Genomic DNA, 14,833 nt, shown 5'->3' on the forward strand with positions numbered 1-14,833 from the left:
ATATTTCCTGTATTTTATTCTCTCGATTTCTTGGCAATGTTTCGATTTTATTTTTATTTTTTTACATGACTTTTACATGATACATGCATAGGATTACCTTGTTGTACAATATTAATACAGAAACATCTCAAAATAGTTTAGGCAACACAAGGTTAACTTATTTAGGTTACCAGAAATCCAAAAAGTTAAGCCCATAGAAATGTTAAGATATACTTACTACGTGAACAATTTCAAATAAAAATGATTTAAATAATTCAGACTGCTGTAACGGTAGATAAGAAATTGTTTATTTGACTTAATTGTAATTACATGAAAGGAATCGTAAAAACACAATCTAAGTTCAGCGGTACCCATTCAAGCGAATGACACTCAACACAGCAGGTCATCTCAAACTGCTTTTATTACATCTTAAATAACAGTACATTTTAATATAGTTTCTATCTTGCATCCAGCTTTTCCGTTGTACACTGACTGACTTTAAAATTAAATACAAAAGGTGAAAAGGGATACAGGGGAGGGGGGCAGAGTTCTACAGTCATTTCATGGAGAAAGAGAAAGGAAAGGGAATTTAATTAATTTTTAATATTTTTTTATTTTATTTTTTGCCAACTCCAGGCCTAAACGCACAATTACAGCACATTTTTTTTGTACAGAATGTCGCAGAGAAAAAAAAAAAGTGAAAAAAATGCCACTACTGCTAAATAATGAGCGCCTGTTTACATGAAGGGAGAGAACGGATCATTCGGCCGTTCAGATGCTGCAAGTTCATTTCTCATTTTTTTTATTATTAAAGGACAGAAAAAAAACCTGTTTGTTATAAAATGCTTCTTTCTTCGTAAGTGGATTTTTTTTTGTTTTGCTACAGAAGGAATGAAAATTTGTGTTTGTTCCATTTCAGTTTGTGTATGCTCATGTCTACGGTGTGCTCGCACGCACGTGGATGCATCTCAAAAAAAGGTTTAACGTAAATCGTGTTTTTTTTTCTTCTTAATTTCTGAATCCTTCCCAAATATGGACCAAGTAACCATTTTTGTAGCGGCGTTTGCTTCTCGAGTGCATAGCTTTGACATTTTAATTGAATCATGTATGCACAGAGTAGCAAAGAACAAACAATATTAATAAACCCGGTTTAAATATCATTGTAATGATGATATATCCAACAGGTTATTTTCTTAAAGAAAAACATCAAAGGACTTAATTCCATATGCAGCTTTTTTTTTTTTTAAGCAATTCTACAGCATGCGATTCTAAGAGTTAACCCACCCTTGGCAGACAACCAAAATCTTTTTTTTTCCATTTTTAACTTAAAAAGTTTCAGTATCATTATTTTCAAACATTGATTTATACAACATGTCATTCACAGAGTAGTAACTGCATTTCCAAGCACGGAATGGGCGTCTGTTGAAACAGAAAGCCTCGGAATGGACCCCGGGCCATAGTGGAGGTTCTCCTTACCCGACAGTGGAAGAAAAAAAAAACTCAACGAAAAAAAAGAGGATAAACCAAAACCGATAAGGTATCATCGTTCCCAACCACAGTCAACACACAATAGGGATATGGAGAGTAAAAAAAAAAAAAATTGCAAGAAATATATATATAAACAGATGGGTTAATCTTCATTTCGTTATTCTACATTTTCGCCAGACAAAAAAAGGTGAGAATGGTTAAAATGTTGTTGTTTTTTGTTGTAGTTTTTCGTTCGGAAAAAAAAACGAGCATTCAATATCATAATAGCATGTGCTTTGTTAGTTACCTCGAAACATTTCTTCTTCCATGTATGTAAAGTTTAGATTTTGTGCAAAGAAAGAGAGCTAGATGTGGGGCAAGAAAAAAAAATAGATATTAGGAGTCAAACGTACTGTGGGATTCAATAAGCAGACCAGCCAGACACCTAGATGCCCCTAACGTTAAGCTCAGCCTGGCCTCCTGCACTGGGATGAAGCTTGACTTAAAAAATGTCACGACAGTTCGCATGTTTTCCTGTGTGTCTGTGTGTGTGTGTGTGTGTTGGGTTGTTATTTTGTCAATCTACAAACAAAGTTCTCTAAAAATGTCTCAAGACTAGGAGATAGAACAAAGCTTTTTTTTTTTTATCCTCACTATCCTCGATTTCGACATTCACCGAAATAGCGCCTTGACTACATTTTCGAAACCGAAAAAAAGGAAAGAAAAAATCGAACCAAATTTCTTTCAAACAAAAATAAAATAAAACAGACACCGTCAAAAAGCTGTTACGAGTTAAGATAACTGGCGTGTGATGACGTCACACCAAAGCCGTGTGCTGAGGAAGTAGAACACACTTGCATGGGTGGGGGTGGGGGAGGTGAGGGTGACGGGGTGATGGTGACGGGGAGAGGGGCGTGTGTGTTTTAGATCATTTACTACAATGCCAGACTGTTCTAGGGAGGAGTACAGTATCTCGTCTTCCTCTCCGTCACACAATTCAAATCCTAGACGTTTAAATTCTTATCTTTTTTTTCTTCTTTTTTTTTTTAAGCTGAGTGAGTGATAGAATAATTGTGCTCTTTTAAATGAAGAAGGAGAGAAATAAATGTTGCCCTTGGTAATTTTCTTTTTCGAGGTGGTGTGGGAAGGAGGGGGGGGGGGGGGGGGGGGGGGGGGGGGGCAGGGGAGGGAAGGGGCTGGAGTCAGTATTGTGGTATTTTTTTTTGAGAAGATTGGATATGCAATAAAATCTAACGTTGTAATGTTGGAATGGTCTTCCGCTCAGCCGTTGTAGTCCGGAGGCCATCTGAAACAGGAGAGGAGAGATTAATGAACTGCGCTGGGACCAACGGGAATCGAAACCTCACCTGAAAAAAACCTCATCTCCACTAAGAATTCACACCTTTTCACTATTTGCACTTTGTGTTGTCCGCTTCATTTTGAAATCGACTCATCATTTGTGGACATCAAAGCGACAAGAATTACACATTAATGACTTGGATACGTTTTTTTGTGAAATGCTCTGGATGTAATGATCATTCAAAAGTGATGAGTTACTATCGTCGTCGCAGAGCTATGTCCTGATATACACTCAGTTCACCACCAGGTGGCATAAGAATCCAGGGCCTGGCTCCATTTGTTTGCGTCATTAGTAAGAAACTCTCATAAAGCACTCAAGTAGGAGAGAGGGAATAATAGAGGGGGGGGGGGGGGGGGGGGATAGATAGACTGCATCCAAGCTAAAAGGTGGGGGCAAAAGAGGGAGCGAGTCTGAATGAGAGGCTGCATTATGGGAGTAAGAACGAAAGCAGAAGGGAATAAGGTAGGTAGCAAAACACAGTGAGACAAAGATGGAAGGGAGGAAAAGAGAGAAAGTGGGAGAAGGAAGAGGGATAGAAAGACCGATAGAGAAAGAGAGGACCCTTTAGTTCCAGACCCACTTCCCTCTAGACACTGACCTCTGCCCTCTCGTTGGAGACATTGACCTCTAGAGATACTGACCTCTGCCCTCTAGAGACACTGACCTCTTCGCTCTAGTTCCAGAGTCCTTGACCTCTGCCCTCTAAAAACCTTGACCTTTTCCCTCTAGCGACACTGACCTCTCCGCTCTAGTTCCAGATCTTGAGGAAGCTGTCCCAGGAGCCCGTTGCCACGGCCATCCCGTCGTCGGTCACTCCCAAGCAGCTGACGCGGTTGTCATGGCCAGCCAACACGCCTGGAGGAAGAGAGAGAGAGAGAGACAGAGGGAGAGGGGGGCAGGTAGAGAGAGAGGAAGGGGGAGACAAAATGGATTGGAAAAATGGATTCTCAGAAAGACTGCCAACAAATCTGGCCCCATGTATACACATGGCCTTGTTAGAATATTACGAGGGATTGTCCGTTTTAACGTTTCAACGTAGTATTATGCGAGTGCTCTAGGGATGAGTGAGATGTGAAATGGGCCCTGCGCTGATTATTCCAAACATCATCGATAAGTGTTGCCCAAATGTAATTCTTTTGCGACAAATAAGACGATGCACAAATCCCAGACCTGTATTCCCTAGACCTGTATCTGTTACAAAAGCAGGTCCTGAAAGCTCCACCGCTCCTGGTAGGGCTTCGAGGAAGTGGATAGGACTCAGAGAGGAGCCCCGCCCCATTGAGTTGTCCTTTTATTTTTCCTGGCTGAGTGGCCTTGGTACGCACGAAAACAACCCATGAGCTCACTACACATTACCTCATTAGCTCTGCTGGAAATATACCCTGAATCATGCTTAGAATCGCGTTAACTGTGTGTGAGCAGGTGGCACTTGTTTAAGCCGAACAACCATGTACGATCAATATCTCCCCAAGTAATTCATGCTCAGTGGGGCGTCTTCCTCTGTCTGGGTGGGATGCAGGGGAGTGGCTGATGGGGGGGGGGGGGGGGGGGGCAGGTGATACTGAAGGCAGCACAGCTGTCCCTTCAGTTCACTGGCTAAGGAGAAGCGGGCTGGCACAGGGCGGCGCCTGGGAACTCCCTGGGACTCCCGACGGCGGGCAAGGAGTCTTAACTTGCATGTCTTTAGTGGTGCGGGGGGGAAGCCACATGGGGCAGGACACACCAACTCAGCCCCACCCGGGTTCAAACGCTGAGATACGTTCTCGATGCGGATGCAAACGGTGAGGTGACGACCGTGTCTCCCGTTTTTGGTCCCGGTGACTCTGTCCCACCCCTACCCCCTCCGCCCATTCACCACCACCCCGTCCCCTGCTGTGTGTGAGTGAGCGCCGATGGGTGAGTGGAACAGTGTGTGATCGAGTGAGTGCATACGTGCGTGCGAGCGCCCGCGAGTGAGTGGGTGAGTGGGTGGATGAGTGAGTGAGCGAGCGTGACTGAGAGAGTGAGTGAGTGAGTATGTGGATGAGTGAGTGAGCGAGCGTGACTGAGAGAGTGAGTGAGTATGTGGATGAGTGAGTGAGCGAGCGTGACTGAGAGAGTGAGTGAGTGAGTGAGTATGTGGATGAGTGAGTGAGCGAGCGTGACTGAGAGAGTGAGTGAGTATGTGGATGAGTGAGTGAGCGAGCGTGACTGAGAGAGTGAGTGAGTGATTGAGTATGTGGGTGAGTGAGTGAGCGAGCGTGACCGAGATATCGAGTGAGTGAGTGAGTGATAAAGCGCCCGTGAGTGAGTGGGTGAGCGAGCGAGCGTGACAGAGAGTGAGTGAGTGAGTGAGTGAGTGAGTGAGTGAGTGAGTGAGTGAGTGAGTGAGTGAGTGAGTGAGTGATGAAGCGCACGTGAGTCAGTGAGTGAGTGAGTGACGAAGCGCCCGTGAGCGAGTGAGTGAGTTAGTGACGAAGCGCCCGTGAGTTAGTGACTGAGTGAGAGAGTGAGAGAGTGAGCTAGGTGCGTACCTGCGCGGTCGGCCTTGAGGGTGTCCCACACGTTGCAGTTGAAGTCGTCGTAGCCGGCGAGCAGCAGGCGGCCGCTCTTGGAGAACGCCACGGAGGTGATGCCGCAGATGATGTTGTCGTGGGAGTACACCATCAGCTCCTGGTCGGCGCGCAGGTCGAACAGCCGGCAGGTGGCGTCGTCAGAGCCTGTGGCGAAGGCGTTGCCGTTGGGGAAGAACTGCATTGTGGGGGAGAGAGACGGGGGTCAGGGAGGCTTTGGCGTTCAAACACAGATGGACACATTTTGACTTGGCTAGGTGAAAACACCGGTCAAAGGCTATCACTGACGGCATTAATGATTCAATCATGGTGGGATTAAACGTAACATCAATACCTTTTTGAAGTTAAGGAAATAAAAGGAGCATTGCCATCAAACTATTAAACTATTGACATGTACTACCTTTGATGTCAATCCATATTTAAATGACTTGAATGAAATTGACTTTGTTGGTGAGCTATGAAAGTCCTTGGTTCAATTCACGTTTACACGTTTATATGACTTGAATTAATGCTCTATGGTCTTCTACTCAAGTCGTTTTCTACGATTTCAATCCACACGTAAAATCTAATTTAACAAAGTCAAATTACTGAAAGTTTTCAGTCGTATCTACGACAGTCATGCTTATACGGGGATATATTCAGAACGCTAAACAAGGACAAACGTCTAAACTATTAAAGTCTCCAATTCCAATTTTCCCTCTCCTCCGCCCCAACGAAGGAGGACTTACACAGATGGCGTTGATGTCCGACTCGTGGCCAGTGAAGGTCTGTCTGCACATTCCTTCTCTGACGTCCCACAGCTTGGCGGACGCGTCGCACGCCCCGGACACAAACAGCCGGGTGTCGGGCGCCAGGGACAGGCTCATCACGTCGCCGGTGTGCCCGGCGAAGGTGGTCGTCTGCTGGCCGGTCTCAATGTCCCACAGGGCGCTGGGGAGGGGGAGAGCGGGGAGGGGGAGAGCCGGGAGGGGGGCGGGGCGGTGAGTAGTGGCTATGGCAGCTGATTAATCGGTTATTGACTCCAGCTTCAGTACATACTGTTAGGTATGTAAATGCATTATTTATTAAAAATGTTATGGCATTTTTGTAAACGCATTTATCCATAGCGATTTAGATTTTACTGGGACCAGGAAAATAAACCAATGGGTGCAGACAAAGTGTTCATATGGGCTGGTTGAGAATAGCATTATTAACCCTACATATGGATAGTCAGACAAACTCGTATCATAAAACCACGGATCATCTGAGGAAGGGACAGGTGTGCATGTAGAGTCCTTTTCCTATAAGGATATGCCATTTTACATTCATATCGACCGATGACATGCACTCTCCGTGTAACCGTTCAGCCTCAAAATGCTTCTTGCAGCAGGATGTCAGGGAGAATAGGAGCCAAGCGTTGGGTGTTGTCTACAGAGCCAGCCCACTTGCCTGCAGTACCCATACTCACCAGGTGGTGTCTCCAGAACTGGTGACGATCCCGTTGTCATCCAGGAAACGACAGCAGGACAGGTAGCCTGACAGGAAGTAGAGAGGCAAGAAACGGTTAAAAAGACAAACAACAAACTACGGCAGAAACCCTTATATCAGGAGCACGGTGCAGGGCTTCTCCCCAGAGTGCTGGCCCTACAGGGGTATTCAGTCAGGGGTGGTGGTGGTGGTGGGGTGTATGAGGCAGTTGGACCGAGCATGTGATCCGACTGCCTCCTCACCAGAAACAGAAGGGACTAGTCAGTCTCTTTCCCACACGCTCAGAGTTGACCCCCACCCACCCACCCCTCCCACACAGATCTTCCTAAACCAAGAGAACAACAGAAGCTAAAATGCTGACACACTTCCTGGATCATGTGACATTCAATGGCTGAGTGCTCCCTGCCCTGAGAGCTTAGCACTGTGGTTAGCACTAAGCTATTAGTAGTGAAACAGACATCTTTCTTCTAAGAATCTAATAAGACGGCCCCTCACTACATAAGTTACACGCTTTGGGGGGGGGGGGGGCCTGGTGTTGCGTTGTGATGGATATGTTTATGTAGTAGTAGTACTAGTAGTAAGAGTAGTAGTGGACCCAATACGTGCCACAATGTTAGCCGAAGTTCTGCTTTTTCCAAAGACATTTTATATAGTAACTAGATCACATTCGGTGACTTGGATCAACTTCTATGCAAAAATAACGACATCAAATTCTATGTAGGGTAAATTCAGATCCCTTTCGATACAGGACTTTATTCCCTTCATAGAAAATAACACATTGCCATTCTACATGGAATTCACCATGTCCATAATAAATATAACAGCCCACACATCATCAATGCAGAAACTTTCAGATGTACAATTGTACATCACAAATAAAGAAACTAGGGATGGGCGATATGACGATATATATATATATATATATATATATATATATATATATCGAGAAATAGATATATTGTATTTATTTTTACAGGCCGCTTCCATCACAATGTTGAATTTTAATGTTAATTCTGCCCTAAAAAGGCCTTAAAAAAAGGAGAAAGTACCCTCAACTTTAATTCACCCCTCATTCAGCGAGCACAGGGCTTTAGGACGGGCGCGCGGCGGCCTACCTGTGTGTCCGGCCAGCTCGCGGCTCACGCGGACGTTGCCCTCGCGGGTCTTCAGGTTGTAGATGGAGCAGATGTTGTCCAGGCCTCCGCAGGCGACATAGTTCCCAGAGGGGGCGTAGGCGCAGGTCATCACCCAGGAGGAGCGCAGGGGGATGGCGTGGACCTAGCGGACACACCGGGGGAGGACCACAGAACATCAGTGGTCCCTTTCGTAACCGAAAGGTTGCTAGTTCAATCCCCAGCTCCTCCTAGCTGATTGTTGATATGTCCCGGAGCAAGACACTTAACCCTAACTGCTCCTGACGAGCTGGCTGTCGCCTTGCAGGGTTGACTCTGCGGTAAGTCGCTTGGGATAAAAGCGTCTGCTAAATACCGTAAATGTAAGAAAATGTAAATTTCCCTCTGTGTTTGTCTGTCACGGTTTGTCTGTGTAAAATAAAGGTTAAATAAAAAATTCAATGATGGCAATGCGCCTTTTAGCGATTGAACCCCGAAGTCGTGTGCTACAGGCGGGTCAGAGGGAGGAGAGAGAGAGGATCCCTCCCTCTGTCCACTTGCTTCGTGTCCTCGCTGACCCCGTCCATACAGGCACAAGAAGCCGGTCATAAAATATATCGAGAGATGGAATTAAAAAAGGAAAGTCATCCCTAGTCGTCCAGTTGATACGTTAATGATGACACGATCCAGGGGCTCAGCCCAGGGGTGTCAGGCTCCCCGACGCCATGACATCCCACTACCAGGAAATAGAAATTATAGTTCTTTTTCTTTCCGCGTCAGAGGAGGATATTATGCCGGGACGAGTCGTAGGAGGAATGTAATTTGATCAAACAGGATTTGATTAAGTAAAGTGCTGCCTGAATACTGCGTACCAGTATATGCTAGTATATAAGTACATCAGGCCTTAACTGCGTAGCCATTGGTTGGACCCATTGTGCCCGTGTGCTCACTCGGGCATTGATGAACAAACAATACTAAAGAAGCGCGTGTGCAATCTTATTTGTAAACTAAGCAAACAAAGCAGAAGGGGGTTAGAGATGGGTTGTTTTTCATGGGGCTGTGCCTTGTTGTGTTGCACATGAACAATAATACGAGAGCCAGCATCCATTTTGATTCCATGTAGTCATTAGGGGTTTGCTAGGCTCCTCAGAGTGCGGCCTGGCCCTACCTTGTTCGTGGTGTAGCTGTCCCAGATGATGAGCTTTCCATCCTGAGAGGCGCTGACTAAAAGCCTGGTGGAAAGAAAAACAAATAAATAAAGATCAGGGAACACGGTGCATTATAGGAGCCAAACCCCATGATGATAACGGCTAGTCAATCAGGGCCCCGCCGGAACATTAAACCCTGAGAGCCCTTTCATGAAAACAAAGGAACGTCCGGTCAAAACACAAATCAAGTCTTCTTCGCGATACAGAAAAATAGAGTATGAAGTGCTGGGACACGTTTGTGGACCAAGGAAGGAATGGACATTGATATCAACACCCAAAAATACTTGGCAATCATCTTAAAAATTAAAAATGTATGTTTATTTATTAAATGCAAAAAAAATTATAATTTCTAAATAAAATGTAGGCTGATTATACCGATACATCTACTGATATAACAGGATCGTGCTCGTGTTCGTACGGGGCACTAGTTATGATTTCAGGTCGTGTGCGGAGCACAGAGTACTCCTAGCTGTTAACACCGTGCTCTTGGCTCTTCTACATTGTAAATAATACAAAATGGAAACTGTTATAGTGAAGCTCAGTCGTGCAGCAGGCGCCCCGAGCGGCTGGCCAATGGCGTCGCCCGGAGGAGGCGGGTGTGTTGTTGCGCTGTTGTGGACGGCGCGGCGCGGCTCCCCGGGGGGGCCGCCGCGTGTTATCTGATTAGGTCCAACAAGAGTAACCACAGTGATGAGCTCCCCGAAGCCCAGAGTAGAGGGAACGGGAGCGTACGCGCCGGGACTCGGCGGATCACGACGGCCCGGCCTGCTGGGACCGCCAGCGTCTTAACTACCTGTCAGGCAGACGCGCCGCAGATGAGGCCAGTGGCGCCAGGAATAAAGAGGCCGCGCATAGAGGGAGCTAGTGCTGGAGCTAGGAGCAGAGCTAGCGCTGGAGCTAGGAGCAGAGCTAGCGCTGGAGCTAGGAGCAGAGCTAGCGGTGGAGCTAGGAGTAGAGATAGCGGTGGAGCTAGGAGTAGAGATAGCGGTGGAGCTAGGAGTAGAGATAGCGGTGGAGCTAGGAGTAGAGATAGCGGTGGAGCTAGGAGTAGAGATAGCGGTAGAGCTAGGAGAAGAGCTAGCGCTTGAGCTAGGAGTAGAGCTAGCGGTGGAGCTAGGAGCCGAGCTAGCGGTGGAGCTAGGAGTAGAGCTAGCGGTGGAGCTAGGAGTAGAGCTATCGCTTGAGCTTGGAGTAGAGCTAGCGGTGGAGTGAGGAGCAGAGATAGCGGTTGAGCTAGGAGTAGAGCTAGCGGTGGAGCTAGGAGCAGAGCTAGCGGTGGAGCTAGGAGCAGAGCTAGCGGTGGAGCTAGGAGTAGAGATAGCGGTGGAGCTAGGAGTAGAGATAGCGGTGGAGCTAGGAGTAAAGATAGCGGTGGAGCTAGGAGCAGAGCTAGCAGCGAGCTAGGAGTAGAGCTAGCGGTGGAGCTAGGAGTAGAGCTAGCGGTGGAGCTAGGAGTAGAGCTAGCGGTGGAGCTAGGAGTAGAGATAGCGATGGAGCTAGGAGTAGAGATAGCGGTGGAGCTAGGAGTAGAGATAGCGGTGGAGCTAGGAGTAGAGATAGCGGTGGAGCTAGGACTAGAGCTAGCGGCGAGCTAGGAGTAGATCTAGCGGTGGAGCTAGGAGTAGAGATAGCGGTGGAGCTAGGAGTAGAGATAGCGGTGGAGCTAGGAGTAGAGCTAGCGCTTGAGCTAGGAGTAGTGCTAGCGGCGGGGCTAGTATTGAAGTATCATGGTCTTTGTGAGGTTCTAAAACAACTCGGTAATACTGCATATTCAGAGATATCACTCGTTTCCATTTGGGAATCCACCCAGTTTCTACTCAGCACAATTGTAGTTGCATCAACAATTTCGTAGGGAGCAGAAAGCAAAGTAAGCAAAAACAAAGCGACGTGGAAAGGGAACAAATCTGGGGCTGGATTCTAACCATCCACCCCAAGTGGCCGAGCTCCACCGGAGTAAGATGCTTAGAGAGAGACTGCAATGCATTAACTGACCCTCCAAACGCACTGCAATATAGCCCGAGAGGACTCAACTACAACTCCCTGCTCTTGGTACACTACCACCTTTTTTTTTTTTAACAATCTGAACCGATTCTGAACCGATTACTTGCCCATTACTTCTTTACTTTTCATTTTATCCGGGCTTCACAAGACAAAACCCAATCAAATAATAGATGTATGTATCCATCAGGGGATGAAGTAAGACAAGCGGCCAGATTAACTATCTGGAGCAGACTTAATCCTGTGCTTTTAGGGGCGTGGCCCCTGGCAACACCGTAACACTACAAACTGTTGGTGCAGTTTAGGAGTGTTTTGGTTTCCAAACTTGACTGTCAGTCATTCTGTGGACGCAGTGGCCCATAGACAGACAGAGCCTGGATATACCATTTAGAGCGGAGAAAACTGTAGAATACATCACTCAACAATGGCAGTTAAACATAATTAAATAATTCTTTAAAGGCTTCAAAGTAAAATCTCGAGGGCTAGTGTTTCGTCTGTCTGGTTTTGGAGGGATTAGAGGGCAGAGCAGCTGGGTTTTAAGACTGGCTTGGTAGGTTGGTTAGTGAGTCGACAAAGCAGTTTGGTTGGGTTTGGGCGTTATTGCGATGGCATCCCCACGGAATGGAACACACCTGCGCTGGAGTAATTAGCTTGTTGCTGTGAGAGGTGTGTGTGTGTGTGTGTGGGTGGGTGCAGTGCGCGTGTGCGTGTTTCTCCTGGGACGCTGCTCAGTGAAGACGAGACACACACACACACACACACACACACACACACACACACGTAGAGCAAGAGACGCACACACAAACACAGAAATAGAGAGAGACACGCATAGGAGCGAGTTAAGAAGAAAAAAAAAAAATGGTGTTCTTTGTCCGCACACGCTCGGCTCCAGACGACACCATTTTGAGTATTTTCTCTGCCCTCATTTGCCACCCCTCATGCACACAAACAGTGAGAACCACCGTACAGATAAACACACTCGCACTCGCACACACACACACACACACACACACACACACACACACACACACACACACACACACACACACACACACACACACAAAGAAAAACAACAACACAAAAACAACATCTTTCCTACGGAAAGGGCATGCGGGCGCCAAGTGAAAAGGCTTTTTGCTCTTTTTGTGTGAATGGTTCCTCTGGGCGGAGATGCAGTCCATCACAAAGACGGAGCTGGCAACCATTTACATCCATTTCCTGGATGTGGGTGAAGAGGGGGGTAGGAAGGGAGGAAGGGAGGCAGGGGAGGGGGGGGCCCTGATTGAATTATTCAGCAAACGGACTGAATGCGTGTGGATGTGATTACCTGGAGTCAGTGCCCCAGTGCATGGCGTAGATCTTAGCCAGATGCCCCCTGAGCGTCCGCCGAGTGCGCATCTGAATTCGGCCAACGGGTTCGATGTTAGCTGTGATCTGGAGACGGGAAGAACCACACCCACGTAAAAAGACATTGACGGGCGAGTGGTACGTACATCTGGTACGTACATCTGGACGCCCTTGGAGGCTGAGGACACTGTTGGGGCCTGCCTACAATGCTCCGGTTCTAAGGCAGTCAAGCTCAAAGGGGACGGGTCCGGACATTGTTAAAGGGTCTGTGGATTGGCAACCCAGGTTCTCAAATTCACCGTCAGTCGTTTGAGGTAAAAGTGCCTGCAAAATGACTGGGTTGAATGTATTAATATAAAGTAAAATGATGTCAAACCATGGATTTAGCAACACTGTACCAAACACAACGTACGCCAACGGCATTTACTTTCTAATTGAAGACGGTACAATTAAAATGAATGTGTTGTAGGGAGGTACGGTGAGATCACTCACCTGAGAGAGGGTCGCGTCTGCACATGCTTTTCTGGCATCCTAGGAGAACAGCAACACAGTCGGGTCACTCACAGATCACACTCACATGTCAGTCTTGTTCCACCGGCACTCGAGGCACGGTGTCTGGCGAATCACAGACTGATGAGTGTGCAGGAAGGACTGTGGCAACCAAGTGTGCCCTTTTGACTGAAATAATGTGGATCGAGAGAAAAGGTTTTTACTGAACCAAGCTAACCCAGGAGCTCAGCTAGTTAGCCTGCTAGCGTAGCATAACGTTCATGTCAAGATGGAGGCCAGCACCTCTCCAAGCAGATTAAATCCTAATTATATAAGCTGTCTGTTAGATAGAACTCAAGGTTGTCTCAAACTAAATTGTGTTACAGCTAAACTAGTTTACACAACTGAAGCTAGTTAAAGACACACCAACTTTATTGATATGCCCAATGCATATCAATAAAGAAGTAATCTACTTACACCTGTAATTACAATTTCCACGCCCATCAAGGGATGTTCAATACATATCCCATTAACCAACAACAATATCTAATTTATAACGCAGAGTTAAACCAAACGAATATTCTACATTATTTATTGTAACCCATTAAGAGGCTTAACAATGACATCACTTTGGCCACCTAAACATCCCACGTCTACTTTCTTACTTTCGAAATACATATTAAGGAGATTATAGACCGGGTTAATGTGATTAGGGAAACACAACGTGGACACAACCGATCAATCCCAACGGAAAGTTAATATTTGTTTTCACGTTGTAGTGATGACCTTATCTAACAAACAGACCAGCCATGAGTAAACCACTAGATCAGTCCAATTAGATTTTTACTGCTTTGACAAAGCATATTCATACTTTTTTGAGTGATTGTATTTTCTCTATCCAAACACACAGTTAATGTGTGCTTTGATCTTCCCCGTTAATTACACTCCTGGTTAGATAATAAAAAAAAAAAATCTAATAAATACAAGTTCAGGGATCCGTCTCTGATCTGCAACCAAACCCACAGGCCGGACACCTCTGTGTGTGTGTGTGTGTGTGTGTGTGTGTGTGTGTGTGTGTGTGTGTGTGTGTGTGTGTGTGTGTGTGTGTGTGTGTGTGTGTGTGTGTGTGTGTGTGTGTGTGTGTGTGTGTGTGTGTGTGTGTGTGTGTGTGTGTGTGTGTGTGTGTGTGACCAGGGAGGTCTGGGACTCACTCTGATCTGGTTCTTGAGTTGCTCGGCCTCCGTGCGTAGCTGATCGATTTCGCTCATTTTCCTCTGCTAAGGTTGTGCTTCGCTCCGCCGCCTGGTCTCTAGCTGATCTGTAGGGGGGCACAGGAGAGAGAGACAGGCATCAGTGGGGGCACACACACACACACACAACACACACACACACACACACACACACACACACACACACACACACACACACACACACACACACACACACACACACACACACACACACACACACACACAGAGAGAGAGACAGAGAGAGAGACAGGCATCAGTGGGGGCACACACACACACACACACACACAGAGACAGAGAGAGAGAGAGACAGGCATCAGTGGGGGCACAGGAGAGAGAGAGCGAGAGAGAGAGATCAGTGTGGGGACAGAGGGCTGGATGTGGAGATGGGTTAGACAGAGACTGCGAGACAGAGCGATAGAGGGTTCAATGTGGGGACACAGGAGAGAGAGAGAGAGAAAGGGAGAAAGAGGGAGAGTAAGAGGGCTCAATGTGGGGGCACAGCAGGGAGAGAGAAAGCAAGAGAGGGCTCAAGGTGTGGCAAGTCAGGCAGTTAGCAGGACATCAGAAAAAGTACGCTAGACGCCAATGTAATTTTTTTTTTAGG

At 46.7% G+C, this 14,833-nt stretch overlaps 1 protein-coding gene across 3 annotated transcripts in view; it reads right to left on the reverse strand.

The window, feature by feature from the left end:
• Nucleotides 1–273: 273 nt before the first annotated feature.
• The window catches only part of LOC115543769 (guanine nucleotide-binding protein G(I)/G(S)/G(T) subunit beta-1), a 31,836-nt gene continuing 17,276 nt past the window's right edge, over nt 274–14,833 (reverse strand). For all 3 annotated transcript variants that reach the window (XM_030356321.1, XM_030356332.1, XM_030356341.1), the window contains exons 2-11: nt 14,191–14,297; nt 12,983–13,021; nt 12,471–12,577; nt 9,106–9,169; nt 7,941–8,103; nt 6,806–6,872; nt 6,087–6,288; nt 5,320–5,536; nt 3,546–3,661; nt 274–2,752 (exon numbers count right to left, since the gene is read on the reverse strand). In XM_030356321.1, the coding sequence (XP_030212181.1) occupies nt 3,555–3,661; nt 5,320–5,536; nt 6,087–6,288; nt 6,806–6,872; nt 7,941–8,103; nt 9,106–9,169; nt 12,471–12,577; nt 12,983–13,021; nt 14,191–14,247 (1,023 nt within the window). In that variant the 5' untranslated portion in view covers nt 14,248–14,297 and the 3' untranslated portion in view covers nt 274–2,752; nt 3,546–3,554. The remainder of the gene's footprint in view (nt 2,753–3,545; nt 3,662–5,319; nt 5,537–6,086; nt 6,289–6,805; nt 6,873–7,940; nt 8,104–9,105; nt 9,170–12,470; nt 12,578–12,982; nt 13,022–14,190; nt 14,298–14,833) is intronic.

This window comes from Gadus morhua, chromosome 1 (genome assembly GCF_902167405.1).
Source record: "Gadus morhua chromosome 1, gadMor3.0, whole genome shotgun sequence".
Lineage (NCBI taxonomy): Eukaryota > Metazoa > Chordata > Actinopteri > Gadiformes > Gadidae > Gadus > Gadus morhua.